Source organism: Anser cygnoides, chromosome 1 (assembly GCF_040182565.1).
Source record: "Anser cygnoides isolate HZ-2024a breed goose chromosome 1, Taihu_goose_T2T_genome, whole genome shotgun sequence".
In the NCBI taxonomy this organism is placed as follows: Eukaryota; Metazoa; Chordata; class Aves; order Anseriformes; family Anatidae; genus Anser; species Anser cygnoides.
Window position 1 is genome coordinate 59,036,480 of NC_089873.1, and position 18,833 is coordinate 59,055,312.

At 40.2% G+C, this 18,833-nt stretch overlaps 1 protein-coding gene across 1 annotated transcript in view; it reads left to right on the plus strand.

Annotated features, from left to right (window-relative positions):
- The window catches only part of APPL2 (adaptor protein, phosphotyrosine interacting with PH domain and leucine zipper 2), a 37,576-nt gene that overhangs the window by 8,395 nt on the left and 10,348 nt on the right, over nucleotides 1–18,833 (plus strand). The window contains exons 3-9 of the mRNA XM_048075086.2: nucleotides 6,706–6,765; nucleotides 7,268–7,339; nucleotides 10,048–10,135; nucleotides 12,300–12,341; nucleotides 12,461–12,519; nucleotides 13,501–13,647; nucleotides 15,980–16,062. Coding sequence (XP_047931043.1) covers nucleotides 6,706–6,765; nucleotides 7,268–7,339; nucleotides 10,048–10,135; nucleotides 12,300–12,341; nucleotides 12,461–12,519; nucleotides 13,501–13,647; nucleotides 15,980–16,062 — 551 coding nt within the window. The remainder of the gene's footprint in view (nucleotides 1–6,705; nucleotides 6,766–7,267; nucleotides 7,340–10,047; nucleotides 10,136–12,299; nucleotides 12,342–12,460; nucleotides 12,520–13,500; nucleotides 13,648–15,979; nucleotides 16,063–18,833) is intronic.

Genomic DNA, 18,833 nt, shown 5'->3' on the forward strand with positions numbered 1-18,833 from the left:
GGAAAGTAGGATTTTTTTGAAAACTCCTTTTTTTTTTTCTTAAACTATTAACGCCTCCTCCTTCCCTCCTTTTTTTTTTTTTCTTGAAGTTAGAGGAATTTGGCTATGTGCTGGGGCTCTTACATTTCAGAACACTAGGTATTCAAGCAGAACTTCATTTAACGTGCCTTTAGTGCCGGCTGCTCTTCCAGTGACAGCAGAGCAGTTGTTGAGATGGGTGCATTTATTGGGATGAGTAAAGGCAGTAGAGAGACCTTTGAAGTGACTTGGAGCTGCTTTTGTCCCAAGGGTGGCAGCACCCTGTTGTGGGGTGGAGGCGTTTGGTGATGGACGTGCCGCCGAGGCACGTGGGGCCAGGTGGTGCAGGAGGGCCGTAACCGTAAGCTGCAGCTGGGTGGTGGGCTTCAGCAGCTCTCCTTTGGGTGCAAGACCCTCAGGCTGCGATGCTGCAAGGCAGGTGAGCGTGTGATGCTGTGGTTAGGGAAAAGGTCACAGGAGCCAAGCGTATGAGCTGTGCTCGAGGAGCAAGACTCGGTAGCTCTGACAAGCCCGTGTGTGTAAATACAGAGAAGCATTTTTATATTTCTTCTTCAAATAAACCACATCCGTGTGAGTACGTGTTGTGCTTCCTGCTCTAGTTCTGTTCTCCCATCTGTGCTGTAGAACCCTGAAGTAGTTCATCGCATGGATGGTCTTACAGAAGAAATATTTCTTACGGATTTTGGTCTTGTAGTTCCTCCTCCTTGCAAGCAAACCCTCATGCTACATCTGGCATTGCTGCTGTCTGATTTCTGTGAATGTTGTGTTAATTGTTCTGGACATTTTATTACCTGAGCAGTATGTAATGCAGCAAGCAGGGACTTAATTCACTGGGCTGCATGCTGAAGCTCTTGCAACAGTGTTTGACCAAGCTGTGCCCAGTTCACATTCCTGGCTTCCCACTGCCACAGTAAATTATTTTCAGAGCTTTGCCATCATCTCTAGTTCTTCATCATACTACAGAAACAGCTTACGTGGGATCTTCACATAATGAAAAGGAATGCCATTTAAGAACTCAGGAGGCTGTTGTGTCTCTACGGACTATTAGAAGGGATAAACAGTTAAGCAAATTAGAGGAAAATAAGATGTATTATGTCTTTGGAGAGAAGTTTCATCTCGTTATTTCCGATAAATCTGTCTAGATATTGAAAACAGCGATGGCAGAAAGGGAATCAAAATAAACCCGTGTTGCCTTTGGCAATATATCCAGAGAGAGAACAGCACGGGAATTGTGAAGAGTAATTCTGTTCGGCTTCAGTGTCTCTGCGAGCAGTTGTCTTGTGATTCCAGAGTCACATGGGTAAGGCAGCTTTATGGCCAGGCTCTTAAGGAAACTCTCAACAATTATGAAACAGCCTTGGTTTATATGCACCGCATTACTAGGTATCAGGACGGCTTGTATCTGTCCAGGACTGTTTTAAGTAGTGCTTTATAACTGTTATTTTCCTCCCCAAATTCGTGACACCTTGTGTCTGCATTTTTTAGCAGCGCTTCTTGTTTGATCTTACCATCTACTGACTTCTGCGAAATAGTGTATATATTATTGTTCCTTTTTCAGTGGAGGTTTGCACCATACACCTGTGCAGTTCTTGAGGTTTATTCACCATATGCTGCTAACAGGTAAAGGGTATTAGCCCCTGAGAACTAATGCGTTTACAAAGCCTTGGGAGTTGATGTTAATACTGCTGATGAAGTGGGAGCCACTGTGCTTGGAAGCAAGCCAATGTTGCGCTAAGCAGCATCTGGAGACCTGAGTGCTGCGAGGAAGCGTAAATGTATAGATGCCATGCTGACAGGAGCTGTTTTGCAGGAAACTGAAAATTCTTTCCCTACTTAACTAGACATCCTATGGTGGCTGCTTTTGCTGTTTTACAGCAGAGTTTTGACTGGTGCCTTTTCTTTTTTTTTTTTTCAAGCTGTTAGATGATCCTTTGCTGAACTTACCGCATTTGTGAGGACTGAATGCCATGCTGTGAATCAGCAGCAAGGCAAACTGTATTTTAGTCTGATCTTGTGAAGTGCTGGGCAGCCTGAGCACCCCAGTGAGGCTTAGCTTCTCTCAACATGGGGTTCAAGATTCCAAGCAATTTAATATGGAAACCTAAATGTGTGGGACTGCAACATTTACCATACTGCTCGAAAATTATATTTTGTAGGAAGATAACGTGCATGTAGACAGAGATGCATAAAAACGCCATATCAAGACCCAGTTCTTTCTGTGCTGTGTCTAGTTTTGAAGGTCAGTGTGTTCCCTAGTTCTGAAAGGATGAGAAGCCTGCAACTGCCTTGAGGACCTCCTCTCTCAACCACCTGCCTGATTTTTTTCCTCGTTTATCAGGCATTAAGCTTTCCCATATGTAAGCCGGACTTTACTATGTGTCATTCTGCACATACAGACTGCATGAATAAATGCATTTTCCAGTCTCTTGCTTGTTTACATATGAAGAAGCATTTGGCAGTTCTGTGTGCTGGTTACTTGCAGAGCTTTAAAAATGCCAGCTTTAGCTGGAGTAGGAAAGTAGCTTTGCAGAAAGCTTCATTATATTGGGATTGGAAGTGGATGTGATGGAATAGCTCTCTCTGTCTTTAGAAGTTAATTTATAGCTCAACCTAATCCTTTACATGACCTCAAATCTGAAGTCTGTTAGACAACTGTCTGTAGAAGTATCTTCTGACTTTAATGTGTTGGCTGTCTGGTTTTACTTCGGAAAATAAAAGAAAGAGATTCTAAAAAATGATGGACTGCCTCACTGGTCAATGGTCAATACAGCGAAGATTTTATTACAAACAGGTTACAGAAAAATCAGTCTCTCCTGATACGAACAGCTTGGTGAATAAAAGTGGTAATTGTGAAGGTGGAATCAGCTCAGAAAATCACATGCTTTTGCTCTGGTGCTAGATCAGAAAACAACAGTTGGACATTTTGTTGCTGACTTGTTTGAAGGCAGGATGAGGTACTGAAGTAACCCAAGAATTTAACAGAATGTTTTTTAATCTGCTGGGTTTTTATTTGTGGTGGATTAATGCTGGATTCAAAACACCACTCCCATTACCTTATTATGTGAACTGGTGTTAGTGAACTTTACGAAAACCTATTCCTAGGGATTGTCCTAGCTTGCCAGCCATGGGCTTTGTTTGTTTGTTTATTTTCAATTAAAAAGTACAGGATTTTATCTGTGATCATAACTGTCTGCTGGATACCTATTTGTGTCCAGACCTTCAGTCTGTTCTTCTAGTGTACTTTTTGCATTAATGCTGCAGTGATGTTTTCCCTGATGTATAAAATCATCTAATGAAAATTAATGAATTTGTAAGGCCCAGTACTGGTTAATTTTGCCTGCATGTAGAATGTCTGGATTTCTGTTCAGGTTTCTCTTGGTTTTCTGCCTGAAGCTGTCATTTCATCAATAGCTTTCCCACTCCAGAAATGCTTGATGAATTCTGAAGTTTCGAGGTAATGTGGGAGAGACGCTGAGTAAGCGGTTGGGACTGTAAAATAGCTTTTCTTTTGCTATGGTCTACTGAATTTCAGTCACTTCAGGATAAAGGAAGTGAATGTTGCTGTATTGTATAGGAAAATATTTTGGAAATAGATTGAAACACGATAAAATGATTTGCCTGGATTCAGCGGATCTATCAGCTGAAGCAATCCAAATAACTTCTAAGTCTTGAGACTGGTAAGTCGTGGCAGTAGGGGGGCAGGAGAAGGCTGGTTAGGAACAAATGGGAGGAGGATTAACCAAACTTTCCCAGATTAGTGCGTTTAGCAATGCGGTATTACCACTAGGTCAGCAGAGCACTTTGCCTGCTTCCTGTTCCTTATGCAATATGATTGTGTTTAAATTCACCAGCTTAATTTGAATTGTTTACAAGTGTTTGTTTTGTGTGTGTGCTGTGGTGGATATAAGTCTAGTGGCAGAGAGAGTTACAAAGAGGCAGGGAGGGAGGAGGGAAGGCCCCAGGATTAACTCCTCTACGTGGGCAGGGCTGGAGTAAAAAGCTTGCTCGTGGTGTTTTGACACACAGAACCAATCCAGTAAGAGGCATGAGCAATGTGTCCTGCTGGCATCGATGGGACATAAGTGGGATGTGGAGCTGTTGGCCTAAAGTCAGCCCAAAATTTTGAAGGAAATTTTATGTCAGGCCCTTCCATCACTTTGGACCTGGGGTAGCATGCCATGGATGTCTGCTTGGGGTCTCTATGTGGCTGTTGTCACCTGATTGTATACCTGACATGATGTTAACTTATAGCCCCATGGGACTCTCTGGGTGTGGGTATTCTCCCTCTTATCCTGTCACATACTAGAGACCTCTCCTGGGGAGCAGTGATGGCTGGAAGATGCTTCTTCCACAGCTCTCTGTATTGCCCACTCTCAAACTGCCTCATGTCAATGACTAACAATGCTCTTTTTAACTCTTTGGATATCATTGGGATGGGGAAGGAGGGTGAGGAGCTGGTAATCTTAAAAATCAAACTGGTCGAAGCTTTGAGGATGGCTAACACAAAGGAATATGGTGTCAGCCTAGTATTCTGAAACCTTTGGTGTCAGCTTAGTATTCTGAAGCTGCTTTTAATGTTGGCAAGTTTGAGCCACCAACATGTATTTCCAAAACAGGACCACAGGAACAAGTGAACTAAGACAAAGGGGGGAAAAAGGCTTATTTCTAAATGCAGATTATTTCAAAAGATTCCTCTCACGTTGATCCAGCTATAAAACTAACAGATAGCACCACAGCTGCTATGTGAGGACTTACTCTTAAAGCTTTTACTCAGCTTCATCTTTGACATTGACAGAGAAGATCCCATGCCTGAGAACCTCTGCTGCTTTCTGTAGTCTTAAATCCATCTCTGGACTCCAGCCACATGCACACAAACAAGCACACCCTTCTAATGTCACCAGTCCACACGGAGCGAGTCTCATCCTTCCTGTCATCCAGTCACTGCTTGCCAGCGCCAGCTTTGAAGGTTTCGGTCTCTCAAGTGTCCTTACTGCCTGGGGGCAGATAGTTAAGGCTTATTCCATCCTTCCCTGAGCCCTTAACAAGGTTTGTTAACTCGGAAGGCACAGCCTCCTTTTTCATCCACTGGCTTGGGAAATACTTAAAGGCCAAGTGTTTGTGTAAAGCCTTTTCACGCTGAAAACTTCACAATCCGTATAACCTGCAAATCTTGCATGAATCCTGGGTATTATTACTTTATGAAATTGTAATGCTCGTTACTAATTGGTCTGAGACAAGAAACAAGACTATAATAATCCCCTGTTGTGGGAATGGTGAGAATAGTCATGGGGTGCACATGACCTGAATTTGGGCCCAGATTAACTCCAGTTCTGAGCCCTTGTTTGTGACTTGGAGGGCCTCTGCCCTCACATCTCCAGCCACCTGTGAGTGTTATTGCCCAAGTGTTTTAAGATTGTCAGAATTAGCTCATCCTTCTTCTGCTGCGTGCTCACAGTGCAGTTATTCACGTACAGCTGGTGTTACGTAGGCTGCTGTGGCTATGCCTCTTTTTTTTTTTTTTCTTTCTGTGCTCTCGGGCACACCTAAGACTCTGGCTGAACATTTGGGACAAGCCTTGCTGTCCGGATTAGCACTCCTTCCTGACATGCCGAAGTGGTGCAGAAGCAGCAGGCTGTAATGCAGTATGTCAGAGGTGGCATGAGGCCAAAGTAAAGCTGTTTCTGGCCCAGATGGTTAACTTTGCCATGCTTTGCTTGCTCAGGACGGTGAGGGAGGGAGCACACAAACTCTGTCCCAATTTTAATGGTTTTGTATACCAGCCCCAGAAAAAGGGTGCTATAAAAGCAGTTCAGAGATTGCCCTGAGTTTTACGAACTCTCCATTGCCTTAACGTATTTTATTCCCCCCTCCAAATGTGTAAAGTTTAAAATGAAATTACAAGTGATTAATTTTCTATGTTACCAAGGAAGAGAGGGATCTGACAAAGTTTGAGACAGATCTGAGTTCCCCCTGCTCCCTTTTTCTTTTCTTCCCCAGTTTTAAGTCATTGCTAACAAATGGGGCCACAACAGTTGATTTACTAGTGTTGTGAATATACCGAGTAAAAGTTGACGTATCCAAATGCTTGGCTGTATTTTCTTCTAGCGAGGTCAAGCAAAATTATGCACCCTCCCTACAAGTCTTGCTTTGCTTAACTCTTAAGGATGTGTGTACTTTCTTTGGGCAGTTTAGCCATAAAAGTACAGAATTACGTGCGTCTTGTACTCCTGTATCAACTTAATGCAGTTTAATTATATCAGTACGTTCCCTGAGCATGATCACATTATATAAAGGCACATCTGTGGGTTCTCTTTATTCCTGTAGATTTTGGAGAAAGATGATTAATGAATATGAAACATTGTTATGCTAGTATGACAGCTTACATGTTTGAGGTCGTTCTGATTCTATCTTGGAAGAAAACAAAATGACAAATTTCACCTCTGTTCAAGGAGGTTAAGCTGAAATAAGCTGCGTGTTGATTATGTGTGAAATGTACCTGATATTACTGCTTCTCTGTGCAGGTATTTTGGGACTGTTTGTTTACATGCAACTGAACATTTGTCTGAGTAGTTGCAGATTCAGTCAAGAGGCTGGTTATGAAATAGTAGTAACAGCAGAGCTAAAGATTTGTCATTATTTGTATTAATGTGTAACTTTTGTTTGTAGAATGAAATGTGTCTTGCCACGCAACAGCTTTCGAAGCAGCTCCTTGCCTATGAAAAGCAGGTATGTTCAACACTGTGCCTCTGATTTATTCGTCCACGCTTGAAAAGAAGCCTCTTCAAAGAGTGTGGTTTCCAGAAGTGCTCAGGGCATTGGATCTATTTGATTTCATGTGAAGACTGTTGTAAAATTCCCCAGGATCTTCAAGGGAATTGGGTCACTTCTCAGCATCTTTAAAATTAAAAGAAACAAAAAACAAAACAAAAACAAGACAAAAAAAAGTGCATGATGTGAGTTAGTAGACTTACGAAGATAGAAGCCAGTTTGTTCCTACTGTATAAAGTTAAGATGAATCTAGTAAGCATTAATTGCATGTTGTCCAAAATCCATTAATTTAAAACAAGAGTAGCAGTGCATAAAGAATATATATATATTGAGTTGTTGTTTTTCCTTTTAGTTTTACTGCATTTTGTAAAAGTATTTATTACCTTTGTAGTAAAACACTTCTTGTGTCTTATACTCAGCTTTGTTGATTTACTAACCAAATACTTGTTTCTATTTTCAGCATTTTGCCTTAGGGAAAGGAGATGAAGAAGTGATATCCACCCTTCATTACTTTTCAAAAGTTGTGGATGAGGTAATTTGAACTGCTATTATTCTATTATTACAATGTTAATGGAATATTGGAGCTCTTTCTTTTGATCTTTGCCCTTTGGGTTCTGAGCCTTCCCTCTGAAGGACAGATTGTGTGAGAGTTTTGTAGAATCATTTAAGCAGTGGTAGAAAGAAGTATAATACCACCTTTTAGTAGTGGTCTCTTTAGATCTGCAGATCACTAGAGCTGGGTCTGTGGCTTCCTCGTACATGCTATTCTCAGAGCAAAGCTGAACTTACTAAATAGGGGAATTAGAAAAGAGACTGAATCAGGACATGGTTCAGGTAGACTGGGAAAAAAATCATATTTATATTTTCAAGCTTTGAATACTGCAGTTTGAGCCCAAACCATCCAGGGATGGGCACAGAACAGCTGTGCAGTGGTACAGTTGCAGCTTATTTACTGTAGGATCACAGAGAATCCAAAGGTGTCTGGGGAGGCTGCAGAAAGGTCTGCTGAAGGCAGGTTAGCTACTACAGCTGTATGTGCTGAACACTTCTACACTCCCTCCATAGGTTGTGGCTAAGTAGCAGGTGTCTTCTTAAATGTGCTCTTGTTAGACCTGCCCATATAACATTTCATTCTAATGTCAGTGTCTGGGTTCTTATTGCTTCAGTATCGTTTGTTACATCATTCTCTCTGGTGTGAGCAGGACTGTGTGTCATGAGACAAGTGCTGTTCTTTAGTCTACTTCTAACCTTCACTTAGAAGGCAAAGGGCTATAACGAGGTTTACTTTTGGGAAGACGAGAATAAAGAGGGTTGCAGGGCAAAAAATAAGTTAAAAGTTTCAGAGCTGTTCTCATTCCATGGATAACTCTAATTATATAATGGGAGGAATTCCAAGGATTAATTTTGTCCTTAGCCTTATCCTGCTGCATGCCTGCAGTCAGGATATACTTGAAAAGAACATTTACTGTCACAAGTCTTGTACTTGTCTTGGTGATTTATTAATAGATGAAAACTAGTACATTCTCCTCCCCAGGTACAAGAGAACCATCCCTTTTGTGGGCTGAAAGTGGAGAACCTTGCTGCTCAGTTCTGTCAGTCACATTTTCCCTCACAGGAACCTGTTCCATTCCTCAACCTCCTTTCACGTGTGTTAGCTAGCCCCTGTATCTCTTTTCCAGTTGTCCTTTCTACAGGTGTTGAGTTGCCCTGGTTTAGTTCTGTGTTGTTGAGTGGGAAATACTGACTTCATCCTTACCTACCTAACCCTAATCACAACAGGAAAATGCTGTGAAGGTAAAATACTGCCCCCTGTTGTGATTGTGTCCTGGGTAACCTTCCTGGATGGAAGAAGATTCTAGTCATGGAAGTGGAACTGTAACTCTGTGGTATAGAGCCTAACAAAATCTGGTTAATAGAAGCAAATTACAGATGAAATCCCGCTGGGTTGCTCACTAGAATTAATCATCAAGTGAACTGCTCTAATACAGCATGTGGGAAATGAAAAATTCTTGTATCCTTATAAAACGGTAGGCAGGAATTAACCACTTAGTGCAAAATCCCCATCTGTCTCACAGAAATATGTTTTAAGCACTGAAGTACATGGAAGTACCTTACATCTTTGTCTGCTGGGCACACATGGCAGGTGTGGTTCTTCAAAAGCTGTAGAGTGCTGGGGCCATGCTCTAATTTAGATGGTTCTCCTGTGGATCATCGTTCTGTAGTTTGTTCCTCCAAAGCTGACTTTATTATTATAGGGCTTAACAACTCTAGCTGATGGCTGAACTCAGTTATGTAAGGTGATGTATAAACACGAGTCTTTTTTTCTTTTTTTGAAAGAGTTTGTATACTTTTACTTCCATGGGAGAAATACATTTTGTAGGTTAGATATACAGATATATAGATCTTACACAAATACTTATGTGTATGTATATCTTTAAAAGGTTTTTTAAAAAACTCGCCTTGCATCTGTGTGCATCCATGTGTGTTGAGGAAGCAGGGGTTACAATGAAAACCTGCAGTGGGTGCTTAAGTGTTCACCAGAAAGCTGCGGTAGATGCTAGGTTGGAAAATACAGCGATTATAGTAACGTGATTATTGTGGTCATAGTTTAACCACTGGGGCTTGTTGGTCTGCCTCAGCCTACGTGGAAATGGGAGTAGGATGCGTTACGTAGAATTTGGTGCTAATTTTTCTGGTGGAAAAAGGTCACTGTGGTCATCTAATTCTTACTGGGAAAAGTGCATGTTGATGTTGACAAATGCACGCAGAAAGACCAGAGGAGTCACTTATTTTAGTAGGAGACATTTGAGTTCAAGTATTATGAATAGAAGAGGTTATGGAGTCTCTGTCTGTGAAGTTTCTCATAACCTGACTGGACATGGTCCTGGGTAGCCTACTCTAGCTGACCCTACTTGAGCAAGGTAGGTTGACTAGGTGATCTCAAGAGGTCCTTCTCAACCTAAACGGTTCTGTGGTTCTGTGAACAATAATGACACTTGGTGGTGTTGATATGATAGTTCTGATCCCAAATGGTAGAAATATAAAACCACCGGACTTTCTGTAATTTTTTTTTTGGTGAGAGCTTTGCTAAGAATTTTGTATTGCTCGTGATTAAGGTTACCAACATGTGCTTTTTTAGTCTGTATAAACACCAGTTACAGAGAGTTCAGTAACAGACAGTGTATGTTATTCTTTTTATTTACATTCTGTCTTAGAACATTCCTCTATTCTCTGTTTTAGCTCAATATTCTTCATTCTGAATTGGCAAAACAGCTTGCAGATACAATGGTTCTCCCAATAATACAATTTCGGGAAAAGGATCTCACAGGTAAATTTTATTTTAAATTTTAATTTTCCTCTTGGTGTTCCTTCTTGCTTATTTTGTCATAAGCTAAGGCATAATGCCATATAATTTGTTCTTCTGGTAATTCACAGAAAAGTTTTGTTTTGTTTTGTTTTGTTTTGTTTCCTGCTACAGAATTTCCTTTACAGGTGTGTGCTTTTACTCAGACATAAATAGTGCAGTTTTGCCACTTATAGGTTATGCCCTGTGTGGTGCAAGTTTGAAAATACACAACTTTGTTCTTTGTTGGGTCACTCCACTTTGACAGGAGTGTAATTTCACTGAAGCCAGTGATGTTACAGTTGCCTAAAGCAGGGAAATTTAGCAATGTATCTGGCTTGCAAACAACATTTGTCCCACTTCCAAAGTTTGGGGTTGTTTGAAAAATCACAAGCTCTTTCAACTTCATAGTATGATATATTCCCTTCCTTGTAAGCAATTAGTTCTCTTTAAGCCCCTTCCATCCACGGGTAGTTCCAAGTAACCTGATTGTGCAAACTTGGAAATTCCTTAAACAGTAAAGCAGGAGTGCAATCATTTGTTGTAATTTCAAAAGAGACAAGTTGATAGTCAAGGTCAAGGACGCTGTAACCTACATATGCATCAGAAACACGAGTTCTTACTGCAGCATTTCCAGGGCTTTCAAAAAAAAAAAAAAAAAACAACCAACGTTTCTCATGCTGAGTTTACTCTCCTGCTTATATATTTTTTGAAAACATCATTTTGATGGGAGATGAAATAAATAAATAGCAAAATAGTGACTATTATAGGTTTAAGATATCATAGCATCTTATTTGAAACCATGGGAGATACCAAGGTACTTATAAAAATGGGTATCTTGTTCATAATCTAGTGTCAAGTATGTAGCAGTATTTGGGTGCTCAGATGCTGATTCTATAAATGCTCTCACACCTCTTTAACGAGGCCTCCCTGATGCAGTGAATCTGGTCCCATCTGTATGGATTCTGTCCCTAGTTTATAACAGGAGACGGAAAAAGAAGATGCAACTAAAGCCTTAGCTGGTGCATGACAACAAACAGAAGTTTATTCAGCTTACCTGGATGTCAAAATGTTTTTTATTCTCTCCATCCATCCCCACCACCGTTTTGCTCTGATGCAATCTGTAGATTAGAGAGATTAGATTGTAGATTTTAGCAGAGGATTGGCCATACTGAAATTTCATCATAGGATTAAACAAGGAAGCAGAGAAGATAAACTGTGTTCTTGTTTTACTTCTGATCTTGTTATGTACTGAGTACTGTAGAAACCTTTAGGTGCAAGTTAGTCACAGACGGGAAGAATTTCTGTCATTCTGCATTAGAATCATGTGGAAGTGTTCTGGGAAGAAAAAGGTGGCATGAAGCTGATTTCTGAATAGGTTGTTACAAATAATCAGAGACCATGATGACATCCTACAGTTTACCCATTTTCTTTTCAGAGTTGCATAAGAGCTGGTCTTGTGGTCTTATGAATGTGCTTAGTTTGTTGGTTTCTGAGAAGGGTTTTGCCAATTAAACGTACATTGATAGGGGAACTGAAAGCGATTTGTACCCAACACTACTGAAAGTTGAGTTGCCTGTTTAGTTTCTCTTCCTCCTACCTGCATCAGAAACTGGTGGCCAATGTTTGTTATGTCAATATCACAGCCAGCAATCGGATGGATTAGACAAATACTTCTTTTCACAGAGAAGCTTAGCCAAAAAAAAGTTCCACGTTGATGAAGATTATGTACAGGGAAGGGGCTTAGTTCATGCGTCTCTAGGACTTCATTAGATTTCTTGATATCATATAGGCATTGTCAGGCTGTTCAGAACTGCTGGTCGTTTAAGGCAGTGGAGGGCCTTTTGTGATAGCAAGCATAGTGAAACGATGCTTTGGGTAAATGACACTGACAGATAAGGAATCTTTTTCAGTGATAACTTGCTCAGTCAAATAAACTAACTCGACTCTTATTTTCCTATCTGTCTGTTAATTTCTCTAGCCAACTGATCTGGTTTATTATCATTTTCAAGATAGGCATGACTTGTGTGTGCATCTCTGCTTTGGAAGGACTGGAATGATTTAGGTATTAACAGTGCCATAAGTCATCTCAGTTGAACAAAGTGTTTACAGCAGTTTTTACTTTGAATATTCAATTTCTCTTTTCCAGAAGTAAGCACGTTGAAGGATCTTTTTGGCCTTGCTAGCAATGGTATGTTTCCTGGTTTTGTTTGTTTCTAATGGTGTGCACCTGTTATATCACAGAAGACATTTTTAATCTATGCACACACACATCACATTTCTAAAAAAAATAATATTCCTTGTCTACAGAACATGACGTGTCCATGGCAAAGTATAGCAGGTTACCGAAAAGGAAAGAAAATGAAAAGGTAAAGAACGTGAAAGGGAAAAGGAAAAGTTTTCATCAGCCGTTCTGTCTTCATTGTAGCTAGTCCTTACATACACTTACGAGTTTTGGAGAGTTCATCAGTTAAAGCCATGTTAGCTCAAGAGTACTCATGATTTAGTTTCTAAGCAGACACAAAGCTTTTAGACATCAATTCAGCAAAGCTATACCTGTTTTCTCCAACTAAGGCAAATGACCAAGTATTTTGCTGAACTAGAGCCCTTCAGGTCCAGAGGAGCTCTTCAGACAGACGCAATCCAAATGGCTATAAGTAGATTTGTATGGGCCTACTGTTGTACAGCTAATGTGATGATGCTGTGTCACTGGTACAATTCATTGTAAATCATGTCATGAAGCCTTGTGTCTGCTATTTATAAAGCATACCATTGTTTCACATCTGCCTTCCTGCTAGATTTCTATGTATGGATTGTCATTTAATTTACAGTACACCAAACCGTGTTGGTGGAATTGTTTTACATTTCTTCTTCATTGCCCACTGGACCACTATTCCAAAATATACCTCTGTATGCTGGAAATGTATGATTGGCCCTGTCCTTTAAGAGTGCTTCAGTTCTACAGGATGCTCTTTCAAAGGAAGTGCATTGAAGAACAGAATGTGATACAGCGTATTGTGAATTATTCATCTCTGCTTTCTGCACTTACAGGCTTGTGTTGTGATCTCAGCTGCAAATAAATCTCTTGCATTGAGATCAGGTCTAGAATGTTAGTTGTGGTAGTTGAGTTAGTTTGTAGTCACAGGGACTGTCCAAATGCTGAAGTATCTTGACATAGCAGGGCTCAAAGTTGATTTGGGTTTTGGATTTGCTTTGTTAGTTTCTCATCCTTCATTTTTATGTGGAGAAGTTCTGTAATGACTGTTGTTTAATGATAATTTGAAAATAATCAGTGAATATATCCATATGCACCATAACACTTTGCCAACCTCTTATCAATTTTTGTTTAGCTTAAGGCAGAAGTGGCAAAAGAAGTGGCAAATGCAAGGAGAAAGCAGCATCTTTCATCTCTGCAGTATTACTGTGCCCTGAATGCTCTGCAGTACAGGAAGAGAGTGGCAATGATGGAACCTATGCTAGGATATACACGAGGACAGGTATGGGCAGTAAAACAACTCTGTCAGTTAGACCCTTCCCAGGGAAAGTGAAACATTGTAGCTCTGTTTTTTTTTTCAATTATTTATTTATTTTTGAGAGCTGACAAATGAAAATAAAAGAAAACAAAACAACTTTATTCAGCGTGCCTAGGTTCTAACAAATGGTTTTGTTTGTGGCAGATGGTTGAATGTTTAGCTATCCAGGAAAGATAGCAATGGGAAAAATAATTACTATTACACATACATTTATTTACACATATATTTGTTTACATGCACTTGTATGCAAAATCAGCCTGGGGTTAATTCTTTTCACAGCTAAGTTATCTGTACGACAGCATGTAGTCCTACTCTTTACTCTGTGTCTGCACAAACTCTCCTATGTAGCAGTTCCCCTCCTGGCACATAATGTTCAGCATACTGATGAGGAGTGTACACGACAGGGAACAGAGCATCCACTGGAGAACTAGAAGGACAGAACAGTAGGGTGGATTGAGCATAAGTCTGGGAAATCCTGTTTCTAATCTTTATTCTGCCAGCAATCTGACATAGTGGCTGAACGCACATTTCTCAAATCTGTAAATTGCAGCAGTGATACTGTTAATCTGACCCTCTGGGATGTCAGGAAGATTAATAAACTAGTACTTTCACAGCACTTGATTCTCATGACTTGCCCATTTTAAGGGTCTGTTGTGCTTCAACACTGATGAAAGAAAGTGTCCAATGAGAATTGGACCATGAAAATAGAAAAAATGAATGCAATGGTCTGTTTGAGATTACAACCTGGATCACCGTGTCAAGTGTCCTGTGTCTGTTGCAGATAATGCGTCCTATATAAAGTAGGTACTTAAAGAGAATTCAGTTGCTTTCCATGGAAATTCATACTGCTTCTCTAGTGTATAATTACTTATCCTGAGCAAAAAACTGCACCAGTTTCCCTTTTATGGAAGCCAAACAACTTCCCTGATCTGGAAAAAAAAATCTCTCATTGCTTTATACAGGAAAGTCTCAGGTTGTCATAGGAATGACTGAATAGCCAGAAGCCAGTTGATACTGATGCTTAAATACTGTGAACCCCCCCCCCCATTAGCTTTTAAAGTATGTATTTTCTTTATTAATTGCTCGAAACATGCCTAATATTTCACATTTCCAAAGAACGAGCAGGCCATAAGGAATTTTTAGAAGTCATGGCTAGTACAGAGGGTTTGTTAAAGTTGGACTGGATGATCTTAGAGGTCTTTTCCAACCTGACTGACTCGGTGATTCTATTTGACTGAAAACTGACATCAACGTCTAAGATAGGCATGGCAGTCTCTTATTATTGTCAGTGGAATGTAGGGCTCTTCCCTCCTGCAGTAGATTTCTGAAATAAATAGGTGAATCATTCTTGAAGAGAGTCTGCTTTCTCTCCTTTGTCTGTAAAGGGAGTCTGTGGTCAAGAACATAGTTGCAAAAATCTAAGTTACAGGCAAGATGAATCCTATGTCCCAAAGATAGGGGAAAGGAGTGGAATCACGAGTAAAATTGGATTAAGTATCTAATAAATTGCTTAACAGCAGAGAATTGTTTTGATGTTTTTGCATTTATTTCTGGAGTAGCTCACTTTTTTTTTTTTAATTAAAATAATTAATTGCATACACACCACTACCTGTGTCCATGATTCACAGAGCTGTCAGTAGTTCCTAACTACGACTGTGCACCCCACAGCCAGAAATGAAATCTAAGGTAGTCTACACTGAGTGCTTTGCTGCTACTGCATGCCTGCTGAGCCATACCAGCAAACTGGACTCTTCATCTGTAATAAAAAGTGCACTTGGCCTTAGCAGAACAAAATCATGGTAAAACTGTAGTTGATATAACCGATTGCCCTAGAGACTTCCGCTAGTGCAGCTACACTTCATCGTTTTCTTGTCTGACTTTGCTGTAGCAGTTTATAAATTTCCAGGTTGGACTACTAAATCTAATGGACAATTTATGTCCTAGTCTTTTTGGTAAGCTGGCATTGCATGCAGTGGCTCATGACAGCACAGAACCAATTCTGTACGGTGCTATTATAGGAGAAGGCTGCCTGTTCCCTCCTAGCAGTCATTCAGCAATTCATTGGAAACGTACCTGTCAGCAGCCAATAGCTTGTGTGTGTAATGGGGTACATGAACAGGTGGGAAGGTGCAAAAGAGAAAAATACAAGAAGTCAACAAAGTCATTTTAATCACACATTTGTTTGCCAGCCCAAAGCACCAGTCATAATGGGATCACTGTTAACACAGTTCCAGCAATCTGTTATTTGTCTGCCAGAACCAAGATGATGCCAGTGTCCCTTACTTGTATTTTTCAGATCAACTTTTTCAAGAAAGGAGCAGAGATGTTTTCCAAAAGAATGGACAGCTTTTTGTCATCTGTTTCAGACATGGTTCAAAGGTAACAATACTTTTGCTTCTTTTTGGTTGTTCTTTTGAATTCTGAGCAACAGTACTGAAACCTTCAGGACATAATAGGCAGCGCCCATGTTTCTTGCTCAGGAGAGTGCTTCCATGCTTGCATTGCATTTTTGGGCATATTCTGTTAAAGTAGCAGGTGGAAAGGGGGGTGTGCTTGTGCATGTAAAGGAAAGTGCTGTCAGTGCACTGCACAGTGTTTTTACAATATAGCCAGGAACTGTATCTTGTAAAGTGCTCAAATGCTTTCTTTTTTGCAATGGGTTAATAGAATTAATATAATAAAGCTAAAGTGCATTCTGAATTAGAGGTGTTTTTACTTGCTGGGTCTTCTGTAATAATAATGGATTGTTGTTACAGTAACCTCCCAAATAAGGATTTAGGACTTGTAGTGTTTGATGTTGTAGATACACAAGGCAACTAAAACTGCTTGCCCTGGGCAATACGCATTGCGTCTGGAATAGCCTCTATCAGTCCACTGAGTTCAACATGAATTGTTTAAGTCCCTATTTCAATAAAGTGCCCCATGTTTGTGCTCCTGCTTTTGAGATTATTTTTTCTTTGTTCCCTCTCTTAGTCCTCCTCTTTTTGTAGTGGAGATTGACATTCTCTTTATAATTAAGTCCTTGTAAATGTTATAAACTTTACATTTAAAATGTAATCATATTAGAGAGAACACTCATCGTTTCTTTTAAATCAGCTGGAACACTAGGCTGAATCCTTCGCTTTATTGCTTCATACCTTTCATATTGGAGTATATCCAAGTCATTACTTATTCTGACTCTGGTGGCATTTTAAATAATGCATGCTTGTTAATTTGAGAACAGTGTTACCAGTAATCTCCCTGTGTAGGAGATTCTTTTACTAAATGATTCTTTATTTCCTATATCTTTATGCTTATTTATATATCTTTTTATGCTCAATTCTCAAATAAATTCCTCTACAGTCTACATAGCATTTGTACAGATTGGAGGACAGATTTTAAACTCCCTTGAAATAGTGTACATTATTAAAGGTAGAGCATGCTGCCAGTGTCTCACAGGCACAGTTAGGATCTTATCACTGGATTGTCGCTGTAGAATAAGCCCTTGTTGAAAACTTGGGTGGGTTTGCACTCGGGACAGTACACAATACTGAATGGAAGCAAAAATAGGCTGCTCAATTAGTTTGCTCAGTCTGATTTTCATGTTTAATTCAGCAAAGCTGGAAAGTACAACTCAAATATAAATAGTGCAGTTGTGTGATGTTGTGTGATGTCTTTGGAAAACCCAAAAGAGAAGCTTGCAAAATCTTGATTGACTCTGCAGCTCAGCAGTTACCGACAGAACTCGGTTTCATTATTTAAGGTTACACGGCCACTGAAAAACTTGCTGCCCAATCCTTTCCTCCTTTAGTGCTAGGGATCACAAGGCTTCAGTGAGTCAGATCTGCTTGCTAAACAGGCTAAAAGCTTTTTATTTGTCACATTTGTTTTCATTTGGAACAACAAGCTGATGAGAGCCATTGTGCAGCTAGAAATGTCAGCAGTGATGTGGTCTTGCATCTATTTAAGCTGATTGCGAAACTGACTCTTCATATTTAAAAGTATTTTCGTTTACACAGTAAATACTGCTAACAGTGTCAAAACACATTAGAAAGGAGAAATCATTGACATATTCTCAGTAACCGATTTGTTTAGCTGCCACAAATGCATGGAGAAATAATTTCAGAATTTTCATTTTTTCTTGCTTTTCTGTCAGCAAAAGAAGAGAAATGAGCCTTAGGAAGAAGATTCCAGTCTCACGAACCATGGAGATGCCAGGACAGTTTTTATTTTTAAGAAATACAGGGTCTGTGCAGCCTGTATCATGCACACACGTACTCCAAAAGGTTTAACCACTTGGGATGCAAGTAGGGGGTTAAAGTTCCTTAAAGCATAGGTGCCAGGGTTAATGGCCTTCTAAGATAAACAGTGACAAATACTGTTATGTTCCCACCTCATGAGTTTTCCTAATAGCCCGGATGCAGTTAATAACTCCTAAAGTATGGAAAAGTTAATAAAGAAATCAAATACGTACCGATAATGTTTCTCTGGAAGTCAAAGGACAGCTCCTGCAATACAGACCTCAAGAGGTCATCTCATCCAGTCACCTGTTGAGAGCAGGATCAGCTACAGCAGAGTTCTCAGTGCTGTGTCCAGTCCAGTTTTAGGTATTTCTCTCTATCACACACACACAGTATCTTGCCACAATTTGTTTCTGCTCTCTCATGTCTGTTGCTGCATGCCTCCAAGAAGGGTCTAGCTCCATCTGCTGTATGCTCTCCCATTAGGTAGTTAAGCTGGCAGTAAGAGCTCCTCTTAGCCTTCATTTCATAAGGCTGAAAAGCAGTTCTCGCAGCCTTTTTTCATGTCGCATGCTCTGCCCTCCTGACCACCTTGGTTGCCCTTCACTTGACTTGGTTTAATTTGCTTCTGGCTTTCATGTGCTGGGGCACCAAAACAGCACCATTTTGCAGCTTGTCAAGGCCCCTCTGAACAGCAGCCCTCCACTGTAGCATAGCTATCAATCAGTCTTCCCAATCTGGTGACATCTTCATGCTTGCTGAAAGTGCAGCTGTTGTCCTGTTGTCCAGCTCGTATTAAAGACTGTAAACCTGTAGGCTTCAGTATCGGTCCAAAAGAAACACCACTAACAGCTGAATATCGGTTGGGCTTTGTGTCACTGATAACAACCCTTTAATGTTTTCTACCCTAATGTTTTCTACAAAAACAGC